Raw genomic sequence first — 24,863 nt, 5'->3', positions numbered from 1 at the left:
CCGTCTAGAAAGTGCTCTCCTTTGGGATTTACACTCCTGCTGCATTTATTTTCAACACGTTCTAGTCATCTTATTTGCGTGCTAAGAGATGGGGCTGCCAGCATCTCTCTTGTTCTGCCAATTATTCTGAGTCCCGCCTAGATGTTCGCCCAGAGAAGAACACCAGAGAATGGGGCAGAGGTGGACATCAGTTTGGGGTGACTGGTTCCTCTCTGAGGAGCTGGCCTGAGGTCAGCCACACAGATGGATGACTGTTCTCAGGCACGGGCACCATATTCCAGCGACTGACTGGGCAGCCAATCAGCAGGAAGAAGATGGGCCCAGGAGTTCTTCGAGAAGAAGCAGGGCTGGGAATATGGGCTGGGTCTCATGCCAAAGGCTTCAGGAAGCTGTGGACCTATGTCTGAACCCTACCTCCAACCCTTCCCCAGACACTAATGACTAAGAACAAGGCCAACAGAGAGAAGAGGATGTGTGACACGGGTGGGCGGGGACTAGAACAAGGGAAGGACTGTGAAGAGAGTCTCCCAGCAGGTCCCAAGCCTTATGTAACTCAACAGTCCATCAACAAGCCAAGGACAGTCACCTCTCCTGTGCAACCCAACAAGTTGCTAAGCAGGCACAATAAGACAAGTTATTAACTTGTTCAGACAATGCCAGCCACCTCATGTGGGTTAGATGATATGTCATGCAGAGGACAGAGATAGGATGAGGTTCTGTTACTGTGAGTCCCGCCACCCCAAGCCCAATTCAGACATGAGAAAATGGCCCCGGAAAGGCCATCCCAAGGCAGCACTGCAAGCACAGGGAATGTTTACTCGTTGGCCTGGGGGGCGCACCCGGCTTCAGAAAGGCTTTCTGGGGGGGGGGCACCTGTCCGGGGAGGACCTACAGGTCAGACGTATACAACAAATTCTACTGTTGCTGGGCAGTGGTGGCTCACACCTTTAATTCCAGCACCCAGGAGGAAGAGGCAGGTGGATGGGTCTCTGTGAATTCAAGGCCAGCCTGGTCTATAAAGGGAGTTCCAGGAGAACCAGAGAAATCCTGTCTCAAAAAAAACAAAACAAAACCAAAACAAACAAACAAACAAACAACCCCCCCCCAAAAAAAACCCCAAAACCAAAAAACCAAACCAAACCAAAAACCACTGTCTTCCCCAGCCTGAGGTGTAGTAGATCCCCAACCCCCCAAGAAGCAGGATGCTCCCTCCTCTCATCCAGTGGACTGGGGCTGTACAGGGCCTGCTTCCCTGTGCCTGTAGTCTCACCTCCATAAACTCTATTCCCACGCTCTGCAGGGTGCAGCACGCTCTGCAGGGTGCAGCCTGGACAGGTCCCCTGACATCCCCTGGCATGGAGGGTCACACGCCGCCATCACAGGCACTCAGCTCATGACGGTCAGCTGATTGCTGGTGTGGAACAGCTAATTATTTTATATAGGCTGGTGTCAACATGCTAAGACCGGGACTCTCACACACACCTCCACAGGGCAGAAGGCTTTCTGGATGACGGTAGCTACAAGATTCAAGAAACAGTATACAGACATTTGTCTTTTGGGGCGTGAGCCTAGCCTTTAACAGACGAGCCACCTCCCTAGCCCAATGGTGCATACATCTGAGGAAATGTTGGTGGGAGATGCAGAGTAGATTATAGAGACAGGTATATATATATTGCTAGGTCTGTGGTGGGGATAAGGAAGTGTTCTGGGACACCCAAGTCTGCAATGAATGCTTCCTCAATAAGGACACAGAAGCAGGATCGCAGACCACCAGGTGGCAGTCTTTTCTCTTTCCAAATAACTGAATTTCTTTCAAACCAGCAGAGGGCGCCCTAAGCTCAGCCTAGAAGCTGTGGGTCTGTAGTGTTCAGGCAAGAGTCCCCTGACACCTAATGCTCTCCAAATCTCATGCAGGCTTAAGAGGTTCCAAGAGGCAGATTTAGCCTGGTTCTGGCAAGCACTTTTGATATCACAACAGTTACTTAACCCCTCTCCAGCGTTGTCACGGGTGGGGGGAGGAGGAGGGGAGGGGACAGATGACAACTTCAACACTTCCCAGCTGGCCCCACCACCCCTGGTCCCCATTCTGTGAGAGCGGTTTCAGATGTGTAAAAGTCATTGGCGGGGACACCCATCAGAGTTGTCCTTGTGCAAGCACCATGAGATCTGGCTTCTGAATCTCAGGGCATGGGCAGTCCCTCGCCAAAGAGAACATTCAACAGCCAGGGCAGAGGGCGCCCAAGCCTTGGGACAACAGGTGAGGCCCCAAACATAACAACAGCCTATCCAGGAAAAAAGGCTTAGGATCAGAGAATCAGAGAGGAGAGCCCGGTGGGTGAAGACTGCAGTGGGAAGAGGGAGGGCGGGTCCAGGACTGTCCCAGGCCTGGAGGCAAGAGTCTCAGGCTGGTTAAGATCCCTAGGCTTCTGGGCAGATGCCACCTCCATAGCTCACGTTGGCCAGACCTGGGTTCAACTCTGCTGGGAGCCTAGCTAGAAACTCTACTAAGACCATCCTCCATCTTCTCCCCCTGGTAACAGCCGCAGGGGAGGGGAGAGACAGGTCCAAGACAGATAACACAGGGAGGACTCTATGATAAGGAAATACTGGGGTGAGGTGGAGAAGGGAGCCCTAACAGTAACCTTGTCCCTCTGACCATTAGCTAAGAAGCCTTCATTGCAAATTCAACTCCTGCTGCCTCCCCCATTCCCTTCCTGGAATCCTGGCTCCTGTGCAGACTCCGGCCAGTGTGGTCTGGCTAGGCCAGCTCACATGGCCTTAGTGAGTTCAGACTCTCACGGCTTCGGGCTGCCCAGGGGACACCTCACTCAGAAGTACTCATCAGTCTGGTTACAGGCCCGGGAGCACAGGAGACCCAGCCCTGGCTCCCCATCCCGCCTGCTCCCATTCTCCAGGGCACACAGACAAGGTCAAGGCTGAGCCACCTTCGCTAGCAGCAACAGTGTGCAAAACATTAAATGAGGCCAGGCGCCCGGGAAGAAGTATCCACTCAAAGCCTCACCCAGTGCATGCCCCACCCCACCCCCGCCCCAAGACAGAGCTGAAGGACAGACAGCCCAGGACCTTGCTGGACCCAGGTCCAAGGAGTCTGTAGCTCAGAGAAGGCTGTTTGTGGAAATGGCAAGAGTTGTGTCCAAGAGGAGAGGGGGAGAGATGCATGTTCCCGTGTGTGGCTGTTGGTGTACACGTCCTGTGTGCTGGCAGGAGCCCCTATGCAGGTTTCTGCGCCCCCAGGTTGTAGGGCAAAGCAGTGGAGGAAGACCTGTGTATGGTTTTGGGGGGAGGCACTCTCTGGGTGTTCCTCTACATGCAGGTAGGAAATATCAGCTGGAAAGGACACCACTGCCTTCTTGAGAAACCGACACAAACAGACCAGGATCCCCTTCACTTTCACTGCCTGTCTCCTGGCATGGCTTGGGAACCAGCCCGTCCGGGGCCTCCTTTGGGAAGACCAAATTTAGAAGCACGTTGTTATGGTTTTAATGTTTACACCCTAGCTTGTTTACTTTCTTTCTATCTCGGTATCTTTAAAACTCAGATGTAGGGTAGGGTTGGGGCTGAACCACAGCTCAGGGACAAAATGTTTGCCTAGCTTGTACAAGGCCCTGGGTTCCACGCCAGTGTTACAGACGGGGACGACAAAAAAAAAAAAAAAAAAAAAGCCTGTTTAGTGGCCTTTTTTTTTTCTTGAGGATTAAATGAATCAACATACCCACAGGGCCTCTCAGGGGCCACAGGGCTCTTGTGGGTACTCAGGACTGAATCCAGGCCCCTGCATATATATTCTATAGCGCACTACACTCTAAGCTCTGAGCCTGCTGCTCGGGCTGTGGGCTCTGCGGTCCATGTCCATCCTCGTCATGGCAGCAAGCAAGCACTACTTAGCAGGTGCTCAGTGCTGATGCTCCCCACCCTCGAAATGCCTCTTGCAAATGGGTTTGATGTTTCCAGTGGATAATTCATCAATTATCCACGTGTGTGCGCACATGTGAGCATACACACACACACACACGCACACGCACACACATGCATGCACACACGCATGCACACATGCAATGGAGCCGCGGGTTCCAAGCATGATAGGCAAGTACTCTACAGGTGAGGTATACCCTTCGCCCCCAACTCCTTTTAATCGTTGGCAGGAAAGCCTAGTATGCCCTGAGCCCCGCTGCCTCGTAGCCTTCACTAGCTCTGTCCCTTCTTATAGTGCCTTCAGAAGCCACTGCCTGCCTCCTCCACGGCCTCTAGAAGCCCCAGCAGAGAACTGGAATCATCAGCTACTCTTGCAAGCCTGAGCAGCACACAGTGCAGAGCTCAGAGCAGACAGGCCACCACTGCTCGGAGGAAATGATCCAGCAGCAGGGACTTAGTTATCTAACTGTGAAGCTAATTCAGCTAAACAAGTGCACACCCACCCACCAGCTCACAGGCCGAGGGCCTGGAAGGAAAATGCGTTTGCAGGACCTTCTGATCCAAAAAGCTGAGATCCCAAGCCCTCACTCCTCATGCTGGGCAGCTCCCACTCCTGCTAGTTCCTGGTGTGCTCTGGTAAGAATTCTGGTCGGCCAGGGCAGCCGCTGGCCGCTGCTCAGTTTGGAAACCACCTCTAACGCTGCCCAGACACTTCCAAAAAAGGGCCAGCTCTGGAGCCAGGAGACTTGGCTGAAAAGCATGAAGAGATCAGAGCAGACACGCTAGACATCAGGTGCTGCCCACGGCTCACATGTGCGACTTTCCACAGTGCCCCGACTCATCCTGCTGGGATGCTTATGGGTTCTTTACTGGCTAGCAACACCAAGGGTGCCCATCAGCATCTTTGGCACAGAAGGCATCTCCATGTCACCACTCAGTTTCATAGTATCAGTATGTGAGATGACAAAACTTTCAGTTCCACCGTGGCCCAGCGGAGGGGTCACTGTCCTTAGAGAGCACAGATGCTCAAGGGGGAGGGGGCCCAAGTCAGCTTCAGAGGCAAGCAGTGGGCGAGGACCAGCGTGGGGTTGGTTGAAGATTGCCCTTCTAGTACCTTTCCGGAAGCATCAAGCACTGTGTGGGTGGAAGGACCCTGGGGAGGACAATGAGGACCCCACACGTCTGGGGACCAGGGGGCACAAGAACAGGCATCCTGGCTTAGTAAGCCCCGAGGCACTAATGGATAGTGCTGGATGAAGCAGGTAAGTCAGGACTGCAAACCTGCAGACCCTACAAGCAGCAGAGGCAGCATCAGCAGATTCCCCCACAGGGAGCCTCCGGCCTCCTTAAAGCACTCTGCCCTAAACACTACAGACCTGAGACAGATGCGGGAGTAGGGACTTAGCTGCTAGCTTCCGGGTGACACCTCAGTCCTCAGTCCCTAAGGCAGCTGACCTGAACACATGGACTATTTCTGTTAAGGGATCCTAAGCAGTGGGCTGGGAAGAGGGGGTAGAATTGGTCCCATATTCAGGGCCAAGGGAAAAGGGGTTCAAAGTTTGCTTCTCGGGTCATAAAGGAACAGTTGGCATAAGAGAGGAGAGAAACACCATGTGGGATGGGTGATCTCAGCAGGTATCCAATCAATACATGCGATCTTGGCGGGCACAGATCCAACACCAAGTCGAATACAGTGGGCTGCTGAGGGGAGCACAGGCTCCGCTCTTATCCAATGGCCTCACGTGAGAACCATAGCAAGGCCCAGTGTCACTGTAGAGGAGACCTGCTTCCTAGTTTCCCTAGGTGCCAGATACTGAACACCTGCCTAGCTGGAAAACTACTCCACTCAGTATCTTTCCCCAGGGGTTACCAGCTAGTAAAGCTAGGGTCCACCTCTCTTGCCTTCAACGGAGTTAACGACAACAGAAGAGTGGACACACAGGGCCAGGGTGCTGTCATTTACTGCTTTTCCCATAAATTGCATCCCTCTGAGGCCCAGGGGCCCAGGGAGGTGAGTTATGCCCCTACCCTACTGTAGAGACAAAGAACGGGCCTAGAACGGAGAAGCTATGGGTACTGGGATGCTTAGGAGCAGCCCTCAGGATACTGGGATGGAGCCCAAGTTGGCTTTATTCCAAAGCCCAAAGGACACCTCCTTCTCTTCCCCAGCTCCTCCTGGGTCAGGCCCACCAAGAGAGATATGACCAGGCGCCTCATTCGCAATTAAGCCCAATTAGACCGTGGCTAAGTACTTTCAACTCAACATGTAGGACAGCTCTTCCCAGAAAGAGACATGGAGGATGAGAGCCAAGAGCAGCCTGCCTGTCAACTGTATTGAAGAAGGAAAGAAATGTCCCCAGGCACCTGGCACATGAGCCAGAGGAGGAAGAAGTGGTTCTCAGAGGCAGCTGCGGTCAGTGGCATGACCTTACCATAACCTGCGTGGGTCTGACAGCTCCTGTCTGGGTACAAGACTCCAGAGACGAGAGGGCAGCTCCCCCAACTCTAACACCCCTTCTGACACAGGATATTAGATTCCAGCTCCTGGCCTTGGCCCTCCGCTGTCCTCACCAGTCAGAGGCGGTCAGGAGCACAGGCTGCTTACTGATGACTCACAGAAACAGAATCTCCATCCGTGGCCAGCACAGGGAGAAGGGGAGCTCTGTGCTGCAGATATCAACTTCCTTAGCCAGACTCATGTCCCCCAAAATCGTGGATCCGTCCCTGTCCTACATTTAAACCTGTACATCTAGTGTTGGCAGGTTTTTGAGAAAAGACCATCAAGAGACAGGTCCAGGCAAACAAGATGCTGTCTTCCTGCTCATTGTTGCTTTGGGTGGGGACCTGGGCTGGTGGAGTATGAGGAAAACGATGAGATATGTTTCAGGCCTCACTCAACAGAAATAGAAAACAGAAAGAAGGCTGAATGAGGGATGGTGACAATGGCTGATGTGGCACAGGATCACCCTTTTGACTTTACCCTGATGTCCTGCTGTACCCGAAGTCATGGATTCCCCAAGGGCCATATGTATCCTGTGCTGTGCTGAGCCATCTGCTAAGGACCAGCAAGTGACTCTCTGTGCCTGAGATTGAGGGTGCCGCGCTCAGGGTCTGTGCCTGAGATCAAGGGTGCCGCGCTCAGCTATGCTCACCTCTCCTTTCTTCACGGTCATGGACTGCCGTCGGGGTGTGATCTCCTCATTGATGCTGGACAGGAAGTTCTGTGAGATGCGGAGGGCGTCCTGTAGCAGGGAATGGTCAGGATGGCTGGACGGAGTGTGCTTTAGCAAGTCCTGGCCCAGGCGGGAAGACCAGAGTTAGTCAGAATAGCATCGGCACAGAACGTTGTGTGAAACCATACACGCACACTGGGTGCAATTCAGAGCTGCAGGCCCACTGCTCCCAAAGCCCAGACATGGGTATTAAAAATTTATATACCACAAGGGCAATTTGTTCCTTGCCCATGGCAAGCAGCTCCCTGATTCACAGAAACAAAACCCTTTCAACTCCTAATCCCAACTACAAAGAGAAGCTAGGGAGTAGGTCCACCCATCGCTCCCACCACTCCTAGGAGCTCTGGTGTTCTCCACCAGGATGCTTTACTACACACAGGCCTGAGATCTGAACCAATCACAGCCACAGGCAGATGGCAGCATCTCAAGAGAGTTACATGGATGGGCTACCTGGCCAGAAACTCTGAACTGTTACTATTTCACAATCCTAGAATCATCTAGAAAGACAGCCTTAATGAGGAACTGTCTAGAGCAGGATGGCTTGGAGGCATACCTGTGGGGAATTATCTTGAGTATATTTGCTTAAGTGGAGACCTGTCCATTGTGGAGGGAGCCATTCCCTAGTCAGGGCATTATGAATTGTGTAAGAGTGGAGAAAGCCAATTGTGAACAGTGCACACATTTACCCTATTTCTGCTCTTGATTGGGGATGTGACTGGCTGCTTCAAGATCTGTCACCCTGATAGCTCCAGCCCTCAGAGTTCAGAGGCATCATCCCCCTGGAACTGGAGTTGAAGGTGATTGTGAGTCACCTGATGTGGGTACCGAGAATCAAACTTTAGGTCCCCTGGGAGAGCAGTACACAGTCTTAACTGCTGAGCCATCTCTCCAGCCTCATCCCCCCAAACAATCAGAACACGACAAAGAATAATAAAGCCGAGTATGGTAGCACATGTCTGTGATCCCAGGATTTGGGAAGTTGAGGCAGAAGAACCACGAGTTCAGGTTCAGCTTAGGCTATAGAGTAAAACCCTCAAAAAAAAAAAATGAGCTAAAAAAAATGAGGCAAAGCTGCCTGGACCAAAATGAAATAATAATCTCCATATACACTATTAAAAGGAAAAAAAAAGTAGGGGATGGAGAGATGGTTCAGTGGTTAAGAGTACTCGCTGCTCTTCTGAAGGTCCTGAGTTCAATTCCCAACACCCACATGGCAGCTCACAAGAGTCTGATGCCCTCTTCTGGTGTACAGATGTACATGCAGGCAAAGTACCCGTATACATAAAATGCATAAAGGGGAAAAAGTGGTGTGAACACTTACAACATGACATCTTCTAAGTAATTAAAAAAGATGTTCACACATGTTAGTTCATGATCAACAAGCCCTCTAGTGGGGGACTCAGTGGGAGGGGAAGAAAAGAAAAGAAAAGCGTCACGGAATTCTTGTGAATTGTGGCCCATTAAACAAAATATGTGCCTGGAATTTGTAAGCATGCATGCTATGAACAGGGTTTCCCTGGGCAGAAAGACCAGAGCTGCTTCTATTTTCTGGTTTTGCTTCTCAGTGTAGGAAAGCATCCGGGCAGTGGGTCACCAGCCTACTGCCCCAACCGTGCCTGTTGTCCATGGAACCTCAGCTCACACACTTCACTGCTGCACAGTGTTCCCACGACCTCTGCCCACGTGGGTTAGGTAGGATGCTCCTTCCCTGTCTGTCCCAGTGGGGGCACCTGTTTCCCAGCAAGCTCCAGGGAGGTCCTGCATCCTCAATAATTCTGTGTGGTAATGGAATGGCTGGACACAAGTGAGGAGGAGGGCAAAAAACCAGCATCAACCTCCAGACAGGGGACCCAAGGGAGACTCGGGTGAAGAGGCCTTCTTCAGCTGGCCTGAGGACAAGGAGAGGACCCAGGCCACCTTGGGGAGGCAGCTGTCATGCTCTATGATGGGACTCACGTGCAGGACTAGTGTGCTCCTTGTCACCCGGTCCACAGGCTTGTAGAGCAGATCTGTGGAGAGACACGCGGGGGGACATATGATCACACCTGGGGAAGACAAAACGCTTACCTGCCCACTGGTGCTGCAAGGCCAAGAAGATGGAAGAGAAGTCCCACCTCCCCTCTGCAGGGCCATGAGGGCAAACTTGGGATCTGTCTGCCATACTACCGGCTCGGAGTTTAGGGCTGCTGCTCAGGGCTGGGCCACTGGAAAGGCTCAGTATGGATGCATGGCTGCCTTGGACTGTCTAAGAGGATGGTGAGGGCCCTAGTCCTACCCTGTAGCAGACCAGGATGTGGCTCTGAAAGTCCATGGCCTGGATCTGGGATGGGCAGAAGCCAAATAGAGCTCTGCATCTGGTGGCTGCTCTGGGATGGGAACACATCTGGGGACACCAGGGCCAGCCCTGGCCATCTTTGCTTCTCCCACACAGTGATGAACATTGTAGACATGAGCACAGACTCTTAAGTCTTCCTAACATGCCAGGTACACTTCTTTACATAACTTCCATGACTGCTACTGGACACACACTGCTGTCTCTGTTTTATAGATAGACAGGGAAACTGGGGCTCAGAAGGGCTAGGGGGAGAGCTCTGGGAAAAAGAACTATATCCACTGTTCATTACTACTCCTGTTCACACCAGCCTAACTCTTCTCCTGTTCACACCAGCCCAGCAATTCAAGCAAGAAACAACTTACAACTTTTTGATTAGTACAGGCAGAGGTTAAACACATGTTCCAGGGCTCAACCCTTACCTGCCTACCCACCTGCACTCCACACAGGTACTTTATGTGATGATGCCCTTGCCTTGTTCTCTGTTACTGATAGTTGGTGCGCTTTTGCTTTGAAACATAACTGGACTCTGCCCCCATGAATGAATTCATCTATATATGGATTATCAAGGAAGTAGCTTTGCTATTGATTTGAACTATCTCTTGCATACTTGTTTGCCTTGCTGTGTGATGGCCCATGTTGTCTTGGGACTCTGCAGAGTCCCCACTGGCATGAGTGCCCTTACTAGATGCAACCGCTTAACGTTGAGCCTTCTTATCCTTTTATAAGTTGTGTGTGCTTTGTGTGTGTTACTTGAGATTGAGCACAGGGGCTGTGTATACCATCAAGCTATAGCTCCAGAACAAATAAACCTTTATTCTTTATAGAGTGCTTGGTTAAGCCATGTGTGGCGGATCTTATTAGGGATCCCATCACCTGGGAGGCTGAGTCAGGAGGATAGCAGTGAGTTCCAGGCAAGTCTGGAGCACAGTGTGAAACCCTGTCTCAAAGACCAATGAAATAAATAAATAAAATAAAATAAAGAACTTAGTGGTGCTACTCAGTGGCAGCAATAGAAATTAGACTAATACCTACAAATGAAGAGAAAATGCAACTGCCTTTCAGGGCCAGTGGAGCAACATGATGATATTCTTAGAAGGTATTTAAGGGGGTTGGAGGGATGGCTCAGCACTTGAGTGCATGTTGCTAGTCAGGCGGTGGTGGTGCACGCCTTTAATCCCAGCACTTGGGAGGCAGAGGCAGGTGGCTCTATGGGTTCGAGGCCAGCCTGGTCTATAAGAGCTAATTCCAGGAGAGTCCTCAAAAAATCAAAAAGAGAGTGCATGCTGCTCTTCCCACGGTCACCTGTAACTCCAGCTTCAGGGGATCCAGTGTGCACAGTCTCCTTCCATAAAACTCTCTCTCTCTCTCTCTCTCTCTCTCTCTCTCTCTCTCTCTCTCACACACACACACACACACACACACACACACACACACAATTAAAAATCATTTTAAAAAGTATTTTGGGGGACTGGAGAAAGACTCAGTTGTTAAGTGCACTTGGTGCTCTTCCAGAAGATCTAAGTTCAGATCCTAGCACCCACAACCACCTGCAACTCCAGCACATGGGAAATCCACTGCCTCTGGCCTCCATGGGCCAAACCGCACTCACGTGCACATACCCACACATAGACATACACACCCAGTATTTAGTAACAACAACAAATAATAGCTGATATTAGTATTTGGGATCTGGAGCGGTGGCTCAGTGGTTAAGAGCACTCGCTGCTCTTCCAGAGTCCACGGACTTGCTCCCCAGCTCACGCTTGCCTGCCTCTGACTCCAGTTCAAGGGCATCTAATGCCTTCTCCTGGCCTCTGGGTACTGCACACACACAGTGCACATACATACATACATATATACATTCATACATACCTCATACATACATATATTCATAATACCTCATACATACATACATTCATACATACCTCATACATATATACACATAAAACAAAAATTAAAAAGATCTTTAGAAAAAATTAAAAATATTTTTAAATGGGTTCCCACTTGCTCAGACTCGCCCCAAACTTGCTCTCCTCCACCTCAGCCTCCTCAGTATCTCAGACTACAGCCGCATGTCCCCACACCAGGCACAGCACAGCAATGTGTGTATTTACTGTCAGACAGGGTCTCACTATGTATCCCAGGCCAGCCTCAAATGTAAGCTTCTCCTAAATGCCTCCTGAAAGCTGAGATTATAGGTGTGTGCCACTTCATTTGCCTTCCCAGTAAGACTTTAATATGTGATATTTATTATGTGATTCTTTAAAAAAAAAATACTGTGTCTATGTGAGCTGCCATGTGGGTGCTGGGAACAGAAACTGGGTCTTCTGAAAGAGCAGTTAGGGCTTTTAACTGCTGAGCCGTCTCTCCAGACCCTTAATACCTTTTCCATTTTTTTAAAGGTTTATTTATTATGTATATAGTGTTCTGCCTGCATGCCAGAAGAGGGTACCAGATCTTTTTTTTTTTTTCTCTCGAGACAGGGTTTATCATTGTAGCCTTGGCTGTCCTGGAACTCACTCTGTAGACCAGGCTAGCCTTGAACTCTGCCTCCTGTGTGCTGGGATTAAAGATGTATGCCTGGCCCAAGGGCACCAGGTCTTATAAATGGTTGTGAGTCACCATGTGGGTGCTGGGAATTGAACTCAGGACCTCTGAAAGAGCAGTCAGTGCTCTTAACCTCCGAGTCATCTCTCCAGACCTTTATTATCTTTCTAAAGACACAGATTAATTAATTCTGTGTGTGCAAGTGGAATTTGTAGGATAACTTTGGAGAACTGGCTCTCTTCTTTACCATGTGGACCAGGGTCATCAGGCGTGACAGCAAGCCCTTTACCCACAGCCCTACAGTGAACTTGGCAGACTGAGGTACCTGCTAATTCCTACAATGTTCTCCTGGTGTCACGGTTGGTGACCTTATCCTTTCTGCCCTACCCTGTCCCAGGCTGGTCTCTGTTCCTCCTCACTACCTGAAGTCCAGAACTAGGAAGAACTAGGTGACCCAACGAGGTGTAGTGTCTTTCCAACAACATCCCCTCTGTTGGAAGTGGCCACTACCGCAAAGGAAAAGAGAACCCTCTGCAGAGAGAACTCACTTTCCAAAGAGTTCTTGGTGGTGGAGTCCTTGGCATCTCTGTTGCTCCTGGCTCTCAGGTTCTGCAGAGAGAAGAGCACATGCTCACACGGAATGGCAGAAGCAGCTTGGGCACCACAGCCTGAACACAGACAGCCCTGTGTGCAGCAAGCATCAGGGGGCACTCTGAGCCACCAAATGAAGACATGGATTGAGCAATGACCTATGAAAAAGACGAGGACAAAGGGTGTCCCCTAGATGAACGGTTCTCAACCTGTGGGTCGTGACCCCTTTGGAGGAAGATCAACCCTTTCACAGGGGTTCCCTAAGACTATCGGAAAACACAGAAGTTTACATTTGATTCACAACAGTAGCAAAATTATAGTTACGAAGTAGCAACAAAAATAATTGTATGATTGGGGGCCACCAGCATAGGAGGAAATGTACTAAAGGGTCAAAATATTAGGAAGCTTGAGAACCACTGCCCCGAATGCTCCCTTAAGACAAGGTTTCTCAATCTCAGCACCGAGGGGTCAGAAATTCCTTGTCCCGAGTACCTGCCCTGTGAGGCTGCCGCAAGCCACATCCCTGGTCGCTATCTATGAGTGTAGTTAACAATCCAGTCTCCTGCCCAAGGCTCCTGTGGGAACAAAGTCATCTACAGATGGGGACCCCGAGATGGAGACTTCTGCACAAAGTGCTTACTAAGGGCAGCTGAACAGCATTCAAGGAGCTGGTCATTCTGAAAAGTCCCCACTCACCTTTGGTGACGGCCAGTGCAGTAGGGGTAGGGGTGGGGCACCCCCAGACGGATAGCATGTTTTACTTTCAGCCAGTCTCATGATTGGACATGCACATACATACTCATTATAATGTGCAAATGAATTGCTTTATTACAAAGGGATGTGTCCCCCAAAAGGCCCGTGTACTGGGAACATAAACCCCTACCAGACACACTGAGCTTGAAGTTGGGATCTTTAAGAGGTAGTTGGATGAGGTCATGAGGGCACACCTCAAGTGAGTTAGTCTGCCTGTTCTGTCCTGACATGTGACACCCTGTCCTGTGATGATCTAGCGAGAAGATCCTCAACAGAGGAACCTCAGTGTGGTCAGGCTTCTCAGCCTCCAAACAAATACATTTCTAGTCTTTACAAAGGACACAGCGAACAGTTTGTAGTAGTGATGGAGAAAAGATAAAGGCATCTTGAATCCGACCCTGGGCCTTGGGTAACAGCCCTGTGAGGACCGCTCCTGTTGAATCACAACGGTGTCCTGCGAGGGAGATGACCCAGCCGACTCTGAGTCAGAGCTGGGGTTCATACCCAGCCTTTAATCTGGTATACTTTGTTCTCCTAACAACCAGCCCACAGCCCATGGCAGGAGTGGGAAGATACGGGTGGGAGCCGGCAGCGCTCTGGCCTGCACGGCGTCAGGGTGCTCCCTCATTACCTCAGATATTTCTGCAAACTGACTGTTGGCCTGACAGCACTTCTCTGCCGTTTCCATGGCCACTCCATAGTTATCCACGAAGGCTCGGTACACACCCAGCTGGCTGGCCTGCGGAGAGGAAGGAGGGGAGGGTGAGACAGAGGTGGGAGAGGGAGTTGTTCCCTGCCTCCCTGAGGATTGGGCTCGTGAGCATTGCTCTGGAGAGAACCCAGGTAAGAGACAGTACGCGGGGTGCAGGAACGTCAGCTCTTCCCTCCCACCTGCTTCACCTCCCCACACACCGAGCACGATTCCCTCTCTGAAAACGACATGTTGAGAAGTGAGTCACAGCCTTGAACAGGTAATGGTTCCCTTCAGAGATCCTTATTCCTCCCACCCCAAATGCAACAAAGGGTGTCACGAGGAGCAGCTTAAACTTGAGGTGAGAATGCAGATAAATGCTTCCATGCAGGTGAGATGGAGGAGGCCACCCTGGTAACCGTGGTGTTGTGCTCGTTTCTGATCCTGTCAGGCAGGTAAAGAACAGTTTGGCTGACCAGAAAGATGAGCTCCCACGACTAGCTGCCTTTCCCAGACTCCACAGGGGTACCCGGCTCTTATATACCCGGCAGGTGGAAAGCCTGCCAGCCGCGAGGTGAGAGACATTTTGTTTGTTCTTTATGTGATTGAAGACATGAATAGAGGGTTTCCTCGCTGGGCTTCTGTTCAGACACGCCCTAAATTAAGCCATGGTTTCCATGGGTAGATGGAGTGGGAGGGGGGGTCACCACCATGGTTATTTCTGGGTCTCACATCGTTTTGGGGCAGCAAGGAAAAAGCTAGTGCTCACATGGAGCAACATGTGGACACACGCTGGGAAGGGCTGAGCCTCCCACAGCGGCTGCCCAGGAGCTAGAAGCCTGATGCATTTGCTGTTCCTGGACTTTTTCTCTGTGTGGAATGTCATTTCCATGAGCATTTGCATTTATATGAGCATTCCTACTTCCAGGGATGACAATCCCAGTTGCTAGATAAAACCAGGTGCCCCTGGATAGGCTGGGCCCGAACTGGCTGTGTTCCCATTGGGCTTGCACAGAAGGTATGGGGTGCTGGAGGAAGGACTGGAAGACACCCCGCTCAGCTCCTACACTTTTAACTACCCCAGAGAAGTGGCTGCATCCTTGAATTCCAGGCTGTCCGTAAGACCCAAAGCATTGCCTTTGCTGCCTCGACCCCCTCCTTCTTTGCAGACCACTGAGTAAGGGCTTCCCAGCTGCCCTGGGGCTCATGATGGCCTCTCTGGAGAGGAGTGGCTTGCAGTCTGGAGAATTTTGGTAGGGAACCACGTTCACAGCTTAAGGGGCTTATATCTTTCAGGTATGAGAAATTCTGAAAAAAAAAAAATGATGTTTTTGGTAACCAAAAACTGGAGCTGCACAGTAACAGCAAAAATGGAGATGGCCAGTATCTAGTCAGGATGTCCTGTGATGGACACGGATCCCTACTGTGGTCATTCTTTACCAGAAAGGTCTGAAGGCATAGCTGACAAACTCAAAGCAGCCTGGGCCCTTCAGAAAAATGTCAGTTCGAGGCACTAAGATAGACACAAGGTTGCTAAAGACACATCCTAGCCAAACACATATACAACATAAGGACAGAACTGGATCCTCCATCAGAGAGTGAGTAGGGATGAGGACATCAAGCAAAAACAAAACCCCATGCACTGAAAGCAAACCTCAGGAAAGGAACTTCTGTACCCACTGCTTTAACCCAGGAGTCCAGGGCTCTCAAGAAGGTACCAAAGGTGGAGGAGGTTCATATAACTCCTTACTCCATCCATGGAAGGTAACGGGATGTAAAAAGCCTTCCAGAAACCCTTATTCTGTTGTCTAACAGAATATTTATTTATTATTCTAACAGAATAAGAATAAAAAAAGTAAGAGAATGGTAAAACCCCAGAGACAAAAGGTAGACAGGTTAAGAAAAGCTGGCAAGAAATTATTATTAAATTTTTATTAAATTTATTATTAAATAATAAATAAATAATAAATTTTCTTGTTCTGTTGTCTAACACCTCTTGTCCTTTGGTTTTTATGCCTCATGGCAGACAAATGTACTCTTTTATGAGAAATATCCTCTTTCCTTGCTGAATAGCTTTGAAAACAGTACCTGGTATACAGGGCCGTCTGTCTCAGTGCAGGTAAGACGGTGCATGCCCCTTGGGCACACCTTCTGCCCCTTTGTGTCAGAGACCCAGCTCTGTAGGAAGCCACCTTCCTCACAGCCTGTGGCTGTCACCTGGTCCATGCTTCTCTATGGAGGCTCCGAGTCACACCCCCCGTTCTCCCTTTGCTTATTCACTCCGCTGGCCTAGGTTGTTTCCATAAATTCCTGGGCTCAAGCAATCTTATGCTTCAGCCTCCCAAACAGCTCAGATAGGTTACCACTGACCCAGACATATACACTTCGATCATCTCTAGGTCTAATCCAATGTCATCTCTACATAAATAGCCGTTACGCTGGATTGTTTAGGGACCAATGAGAAGGAAAAGCCTGTGCATGTTTAGTATATACAGAAGTTTTTCAGCCCTTGGTTAGCTCAGTCTGCACGTGAGAACCTGCAGATGCAGGAGCTGACTTGTAATCAAGCCCCACACTGTGCTTTCCCGTGCAATCCCCTCCCCAGCCACACCCTGTTCTCCACTAAGAGCCCAGCGTGCTGGGCAGCAAAGCCATTTTGGTCCCAAAGGCAGCCTGATCTGTGTGGACACTGGAGACCCCAAGCAAAACTGTAGGAAGCCAAGAAGAAGAAGACATCGTACTCACCGGACTCCGGCTGGGTTGGCAATGTGTCCCTCAGCCTCTTTCTCCCAGTGGCCTGCCCTTTGGTACTAAAGAGACAAACCCCAGGCTCTCCTTTTTTACTGTCTCCTTGTGGCACAAGCCCATGGGACAAATCTAGTCACAAGTGCCAGCATGTCCAAGTCACTCACCAGCTTCTGGAAGAGGTCACCCACACGCTGTTGGTGGCTCCATTGCTGCACGCGGGGGAACAGCCCGTCGTAGAACTCCTTGTGGATCTCATAGAGCTCAGGTACTTTGAAGAAAATGGTCTCGATCTGCTGGCTGGTCAGCACCGGCTGCGAGGTGGTGGCAGCGGCTTTCAGAGGCTTCATGGGCTAGAGAACGGCATAGGTGAAGTGATGAGGTGACAGGTTTTACCATTGGCTAGATGCTTCGCGGTGGTTACGCGACATAGACTTTATTTCTTTGGTGTCATAATCAGGTCCAAGAGGGACCTTGGGCATGGCGGGCAGACAAATGCTCTACCACTGAACTACATCCCGGCTTGACCATTTTCAAATTCCAAGGAAAAATTAAAAGCAAGGGGAAACCTGGCAACAGAGGCCTTCTGTCAATATCTCCCAGCTTCTAGAGAAGTTCAGATGTCTGGAGAGAGGTGGGAGGTGAATCCCAGCAGGGCGTGCTCACCAATAGCAGAGCCTCCAGGTGGCTCAGGTACGTCTCCTCGCTGGCCAGGATTCCCGAGAGAACCCACTTTCTCATCTCCAAGCCCTTTTCCAAATCCAGCTCACTCTGCAGGAAGAGAAGCAGAGACATCAGCTCCCCGCAAAGAACAAACCGGAGACAATCCACCAAGAAGGACGAGGAAGGGCCCAAGAGCCCTGGTACCCATTTAGCCATCGTAGTTACTCGTCACTAAAATCTGGAAGGCCATCCACTTTAGGACGGCCTTAGCCCCCACAGCCTAGGAAAGGAGACGTTGGATGCTAAGAGGTTGCAGGACCTCCTCCCTTCCTGCCTTGTGCCTGGGACCATGGAGTGGCTGCCTTCCACACATGGAAGGAAAAGGAGGTTCTGACCCGAGGTGAGCATGGCATGCAGGAAGCCCAAGGGATGCTCCAGGAGGGCTGAGCTGGCGTACATCGGAGCCTACTGTCTGTCCATCTAGACTTCTGCTATCAAAAACATCTGCTGCTCCTTGCCCTTCACCTGAGGTGTGCCTCACCTGGGTTTCCTGACTGTCACAGACACTTAAATCTTGGACCAACCAGGCTCCTAGGCAGCAGCACCCCCTCCTTCCTCAGCATGCTGTCCTTCCTAGCCTTGACTGTTGCAGCTGTGTGTCACCTGGGAAGAGTGGTCCCCCCCGCCCACCCCCACCCCCACCCCCGGGCTCAGGACTTTTGTCTCACTCAGCTTTCTCTAACCTTGCTGTAGGGATGCTCTTGCAAGCAGGCTCTAGGCAAAGCACCCAAGCTTTGTCAACTTCCTAGATGAAAACTGTGACGCTCTACTGCCTTTGTTTCAGCAAGCCAGAGCGGACACATTGTTGGCTGTTGACATAGGGGTGCAAGTGCATAACCTGGAAGACCATGCGCTGATGTCAGCTGATGCGGACTGAAGTGTGTCACATCCCCCCATTCCTATAGTGAAGTCCTGAGCCCCATGGCCTGAGGATGTGACTGTATTTAAAGAAGCTGAAATGAAGTCAGAAGAGTGGATTCTAAGCCAGTGTAACTCGTATTCTGTAAGAACTGGAGTATATGACAGACACACATGGAAGACGTTTGGTCCAGCTGTAGCGAGGCATAGCCATTCACAGATTCAGGAGAGAGGACTCAGAAGAAAACAACCCTGTGACAACTTGAGCTCAGCCTCCCAGCCCCTAACGCCTATGAGACAGTACATTTCTGTTGTCCAAGCGGCCCGGCTTGTGGTGTTTTCGCCTCACAAAGCAATAGTGATGGCAGTGCCAAAGGCAACAAAAAGTGCCGCTGGACTTCCTGGCCACTCCCTGCTTCACTCCCCAGTCACAAGTGATGTCAGAGGCTGGCCATGCCCATGGAACCACTGTGTGGCACCTGGCCAACCAACCCCACCTACAGGCAGAGGGAGATGCCAGTAAGGGGAGGAGCCCCACATCCATGGAAGGTAATGGGATATTAAAAGCCCCGCCCACCTCTCCAGTTTCCTAGCTCAAGAGCAAACTCACAAGAGCCCTATTACCCCAGCTCCTGGGCTTAGAACGGGAGCAGGGACCCTTCCATGACTCACTTCCCTAAATCATTAACGGAAAATGCCCGCAATGCTGACGTCTTGGGCTGAAGGGCAATCCTATACAATATGATGCTGACCTGCATCCTGCTCTTACTTCCCACATGTGGTGGCCACAAATGTCTGGATAGTAGCGCTTACTGCCTGGGGTCTGTATAACCCCTAATGAGACTGGGCTCAAGGAAGGACCTGTCTGGGGCCAGCTCAGGCCTTTGGGGGCCTCTGCAGTTGGACATTAGGACCCTCTGTGTCATAATAACTCCACTGGTCCTGTCCAGCTCCCTAGTCCTGTAAGAGGGAAGTATTTCATGGGTTAGACTGCGAGGTCATCCAGAAGAGCCCAGGGTCAGGAGCCTACGTTGCTCAGGGAGTCCCACCCTCACCTGGATCCCTGGGGGCTTGATTCACATTGTCACTGCCATCTGATTTCCTAAGAAACTTTCTTGAGTTATGGCTTTATAGCGCGCGCGTCACGCACATGTGTGTGTGTGTATCTAAGCTGTGAACATGCAAATGTGTGTAGGTGGCAGCCACTGCAGCTCTATAGTGTGTGCGTGCATGTATGCATGTGTGGATATGTGTGGATCTAAGCTGTGAACATGCAAATGTGTGTAGGTGGCAGCCATTGCAGCTTTATAGTGTGTGCATGCTTGTGTGCATGTGTGTGTGTATATCTAAGCTGTGAACATGCAAATGTGTGTAGGTGGCAGTCACTGCAGCTTTATAGTGTGTCGTGTGTGTGTGTTTGTGTATCTAAGCTGTGAACACGCAAATGTGGCAGCCACTGCTCCAAGGAACTAACCCACCCAAATGGGTCCCCTTCAGCAAACACCAGGCAATAGCTTCCACAGATAGGAGCCTCCAGGGCACAGCTGTGCCTGAACTTGGAAATTCCTGTGCTTGGAACATACAGTGCTCAGTTAAGATTCCTTTCACCATTAAATCTAAAAGACCTGGCCAGGTCCTAGTTTGGGCCTCATCTTTATGAAACCCCAAGGGCCCCTTTGGAGTCTCGGTATTCTTGCTGGGAAACAAGCAGGTCCCAGAAATCCAGGACTGTCAGCTGAGCTCGTTAATCACTGCCCATGGGGCCCAAATATGCAGGATTTGATGGCGTGGTGCCCAGGTCTCAGCCCAGTGCAAACGGCAGGTCCTCGGAGAAGCACTTTTCTCTTGTCTCTGCACAGCCTCCCACTGTGTAGACAAAGCACCTACCCCACACGAGGGAAGAGATCAGGGAAATGGCAGGCCTTCTGACAGCAGCAGCCACCCCCTACACCCAGCTCTCCTGCTCTGAGAACAATCTTGCTACTGCCAGCTCCAGAGGGACGGTGGGGTCTGGGGAGGTCAGCAGGGCCAGTGACAGCTCTGCCCAGCATAAGCTGCTGCTGCCTGCATGGATGGAAGTGCCTGGTGGAAGCCTGGTGCCTCATTCCACCCACGCAGTTTGGAAAGCCAGGAGGAAAGACTGTGCAAGCAGGATGGCGCCAAGTCCGGTTCTCCTTATTCTAAAGGGTGAGGCTCTCTGGCCCAGAAGTGGTGCTGCGGTGGACGGAGACAGGCCACGAGAAGAGGAACCTTAGACGGACAGTCTTTTGGGGATCAGAACAGTGCTGGCGGCAACACAAGCAGCCCACTCTGCCTCACCAAAAGGAAATGGGGCATGGAAGAAGACAAGGACAATGGGCTGAGCTGGCACCTACAGGCAGGGAGGTTCCTTCTAGGAGAAAGCTGGGCAACTGGAAGAAGCCCTTATGCCTAACTGGAGTTCAGAAACAGGAAACCAAGAATGGAGAGAAACAAACTAGGCTCACAGTGACAAGGTGACAAATGCTACCAAGCCCACAGGTGAGCTGAAGGCTGGTCCATTAGGAAGTCTTTCAAGACTCCTCTCAGAGGAGCCCACTGGCCAATCAGGCAGGGTGCAGCTTTCTCTGCTCTGTAAGTTCAAAACCAGCATAGCAGCTGGTTCTAGTCAGAGTAATAGCCTAGCTACGGCCCCAGAGGCGAGCTTGAAAGCACTCTGAAGGCCTGACTTTCACAGCAGACTAGTCCTCCAGAAGGGGAGATCCCACAGCACGCAGACCTGGCTCTGCCTCAGTAAACCCACTGAAGACCTTGTTGTTCCTAGGGTCAGGGGTGCCAGGTCTCTGCCCCACCACAAACAATACCTACCTAACTCCTTGGGGGTGGATGCGCCCAGAGATCCCCCGAAACCCAGAAGCTCCACAGAGCTTATGTGTTGCCATGACATCCCCTGAGAAGCGCTCTTAATGCTCAGTAGCCCAAAAGGTGTGAGCCTGGCAGCAGGGAACAAACCTGGACTTGGGAGGTAGAAGAACCTTAGGCAGCAGGGTGGGGTGCTTCTGACTTCAAACCCACCACATTCCCTAAGGAACCTAAGAAGTGAAATCAGAAAGCGAAGGCGGTGCCTACCACCAGCACCAAGATGGGCGTCTACCCTTAGGGTCGTATGCATTAGATTAAGCACCTAACTGGAGGGCTGCTGGAACAAGACTAGGTGACATGTCAACCCTCCTCCTTCAGGACACATCCCACCGCCTGCCCTGGCAGAACACTTGGGGGAACTGTAGAGCCCTACGTATGTGCAGATGTGTAACATCCTGCTAAAAAACGCAACATGGGTGGTGTTTTATGGACTCTTGAGGGGGCTGGAGAAGGCAGACAAGGTTCTGCATGGAACCTACAGGGATGAGCCCCTGAACTGGGTGCTACATCAGGAGAGTAGCAGGATAGAGGCCAACCTGGATAGGGCTTGAGGTACAGAGAGGCAGATCAGCTCCTCTCAAGTGATGGCTGGACAGGGACATAAGCAACAAGGAGCAGGCAGAGGCCACACACTGGCTTCCTTCCTCAGTCTCAAATTTCAGAATGAGGAATCTGTTCAGCAACAGCGCCATTAGAAATCACAGGCCCATAAAAAGAAAACGGTCTTTCAACAAAGGCATCATCATCAGAGCAAAGCAACTATGGAGGAAAGACACATTTCCTGGGCTTTATTACAGCAATACGGGAAAGTGTGACGCTGGCGGTGGAAGCCAGGGCCAGGTGTACGCTGGGCGTGAACTCTAGAAACTGAGCCATGATCCCAAGGCCTGTTCTCATTCCTATGCTTATACCCAGGGTAGAAACCATCCAAACCCAAGGTAAGCAGAGGGGCTGAAAAGACAAAAGAGCCAAAGATGAGGAGGAGAAACTGCTCCGGAGCAACAGAGATCACTCAGCCCAAGAAGGAAGAATGCAAGATGTGAACGGAGCTGTCTTCATCGTTGCCCTGATAACACACACACCAGAAAGGGGCAAGTTCTGGGATGAAGGGCTTATTTGGCTCACACTCACAAAGTCAAGGTGGCTAGCCCCTTAGGCTACCAACCCAGGGAATAATGCTGTCCAGCTGTGTACAGTGAGCAGGTAGGTCCTTTTACATCACTTAGCATAATTAGATACCCCCCCCTCATAGGCTATCCGAATCTAGACAATCTCCGCTGAGACACTCTTCCAATATGATCCTCACTGTGTCACACTGACCATTAAAGTCATCACAGGTGGTGCCCTTGCTCCAATGGCAAGAGGAGCACATCCCTGCCTCAGTACACCACTGAGAAAGTCACCTGCAACAATATCCTAGCCACAGGTCCACAGAATGGCTCAGGACACTGTGCTGGTTGGGAGGACTCACTCTGCAAACTGCCCTGTCCAGCCTGCAAGCACCTCAGAGTGATGTTCCTGAAGAAGGCTGGACCACCAAGGATGCTACTTGGAAATGTGGTTAGATCATCTTTCAGATGTCCCATTACTCACTAGTCACATGACCTGAGAGAAAGCCAACAACTGACCTCAGCTACACATTGGTGACATGAAGGTGACCCAAGGCAAGTCCCTTAGGACTGTTGGTTAAGTGGGAACTCACCGGTAAAGACCTTGATCAAGCCAAACCACTGTCAGCACCTCCTCTGTTGAAAAGCGAGTTAGTATAATACTCCTTGAGCACAGGACCAGGGCTAACTAACATCAGGACCAGGGCTAACATCGGCCTAGCCGAGCACTACCGCTAGGGCCACCATGCAATTCCTGCTTGCTTAGGTAGCGGCCTCTGGCATGACTATTCTTAGCTTCAAGAACCCATGCAACTCACCTCTCTGAGTTTACAAAGCAATCCATGACCTCCCTGAAGAATGTATGCAGAGGGCTGTCACCCTCTACTTGACATATGTCAAGAAAACAGTTTTCTGTGGTTTGTCTAATGGTGCCATCACCTCTTTGTGACATGTCTCTGAACTAGGAACTGCCTTTCAGAAGGCCTGTCCATAGAAGCTATGACCTTGTCCAGAGCGGAGCTCAGTGCCCCACGTGGATTTCACATTTACCCCACACTCTCGGCGGCAGGTGGACCTCCCGGACTCACCGCTTTGCTGGGCTCCAGGGCTCCTGAGGCCAGAGCGTCGCGGCTGCCTCTGCCTTTGCTGCTGAGGTGTGGAGAGGAGGAAGGCGAATCATCGATGTAGGGCAGCCCATCCTGGTGCCGGCGCTGCTCCTCGGCCTGGTCTGCGGCACAGCCGTACCCAGGTGGTGTGCCAAACGAGGAATCTGTGTGTACAGAGAAGCGACCGTGTAAACGAGAGCCAAAGGGCCATTTCAGGGGCATCTACGGCTCACCTGTCCACGCAAGGACCCGAGCTGACACTATCTCCGCCGCAAATTGGCATCTCTCGGGGGTTTTAGGTACAAGGCCACCAGTCTCAAGACCTACTACTAGCCAAAGACACAGGGTGAGAAGGGGTATCCAGAAAATACAAGAGTAGCCAAGACTGTCCTTGGGAAATGGGTGGTATAGTGGATAAACAGGTAACATCTGATCTTGGTAAGCACACACACACTTTTCTAGGACATGGCTCCTAAGACCATTAGGCGCTCCAAAATGACAACTATATTTCATGTTTGTGAGATGATTGGGTAGCTCAGGATGGGGGTTGGTTTGTTGGGGAGAGTGGAAGGGAGGACCGAGATTACGGTTAGAGAGTTGCAACTTTCAGTCATGACCCCGGCCCTCTAGGGAAAGGAAGGGGGCTGAAGCCTGAGCCGATCATTTGAGGCCAGTGGCATAATCCGTCAAGCCTATAGAATGAAACTTCTAGAGAAACCTAAAAGGCAGGGTTGGGAAAATGTCTTGGCCACTGAGTCCCAGGAAAACACTCTAGGCCACCCCACCATATAACTCGCCTCATGCCTCTCTTTCCTCTCACTCGTTCTGAGTGGTTCCTCTTCTGTTTTATTTTTAATCAGAAACTGAAAGTCTAGTTAGGAAACTGTTTCCCTACCTTCTGCCACCAGCCATCCCTGCATCGACGACAGAGTTATGAAAGATGGGTTGTGAGCTGCTCCTCCTCCCTTTCCTCATTTATATGGTCGAAGAGAATCCCGGGGCTTGGAGGTGGTAGAGTGAGGGGGAGCTGGTATTATAGGGCTGAGCCCTTAACCTGTGGGACCCTGTACCATCTCCAGGAAGATGATGCCAAACCGGAGCTAACGCTGCACTATACCCAGGTGGCATCCCCAGGAAACTTAAGGGTTTCTGGGTGTGGAGGAAATTAGGTCATAGAAGTGTTCTGTTGAAGGCGATGAGAAGACACACAGGGGCTCATCATATGGGGAGGGGACCTGGATAGAAGAACCCCAAATGCAAGGATACCCTTGTATGGTCCCTATATGCCTACCTATGGGGATGCAATGGGCAAAAAGACCACAGTCCTCTGTACTAATT

The 24,863-nt window shown here is 51.0% G+C and overlaps 1 protein-coding gene across 1 annotated transcript in view; it reads right to left on the bottom strand.

Annotated features, from left to right (window-relative positions):
• Bcr (BCR activator of RhoGEF and GTPase) overlaps nt 1-24,445 on the bottom strand; it is a 53,138-nt gene extending 28,693 nt beyond the window's left edge. The window contains exons 1-9 of the mRNA XM_041647523.1: nt 24,421-24,445; nt 23,759-23,854; nt 23,508-23,689; nt 17,495-17,599; nt 16,996-17,181; nt 14,024-14,131; nt 12,597-12,657; nt 9,123-9,175; nt 7,086-7,226 (exon numbers count right to left, since the gene is read on the bottom strand). Of these exons, the coding sequence (XP_041503457.1) occupies nt 7,086-7,226; nt 9,123-9,175; nt 12,597-12,657; nt 14,024-14,131; nt 16,996-17,181; nt 17,495-17,599; nt 23,508-23,689; nt 23,759-23,854; nt 24,421-24,445 (957 nt within the window). The remainder of the gene's footprint in view (nt 1-7,085; nt 7,227-9,122; nt 9,176-12,596; nt 12,658-14,023; nt 14,132-16,995; nt 17,182-17,494; nt 17,600-23,507; nt 23,690-23,758; nt 23,855-24,420) is intronic.
• Between the last annotated feature and the right edge of the window lie 418 nt (nt 24,446-24,863).

This window comes from Microtus oregoni, unplaced genomic scaffold (assembly GCF_018167655.1).
Source record: "Microtus oregoni isolate MIOR12 unplaced genomic scaffold, Mior012 000183F_ref0000375, whole genome shotgun sequence".
NCBI lineage: Eukaryota > Metazoa > Chordata > Mammalia > Rodentia > Cricetidae > Microtus > Microtus oregoni.
This window is presented reverse-complemented; position numbering and strand designations above follow the sequence as displayed.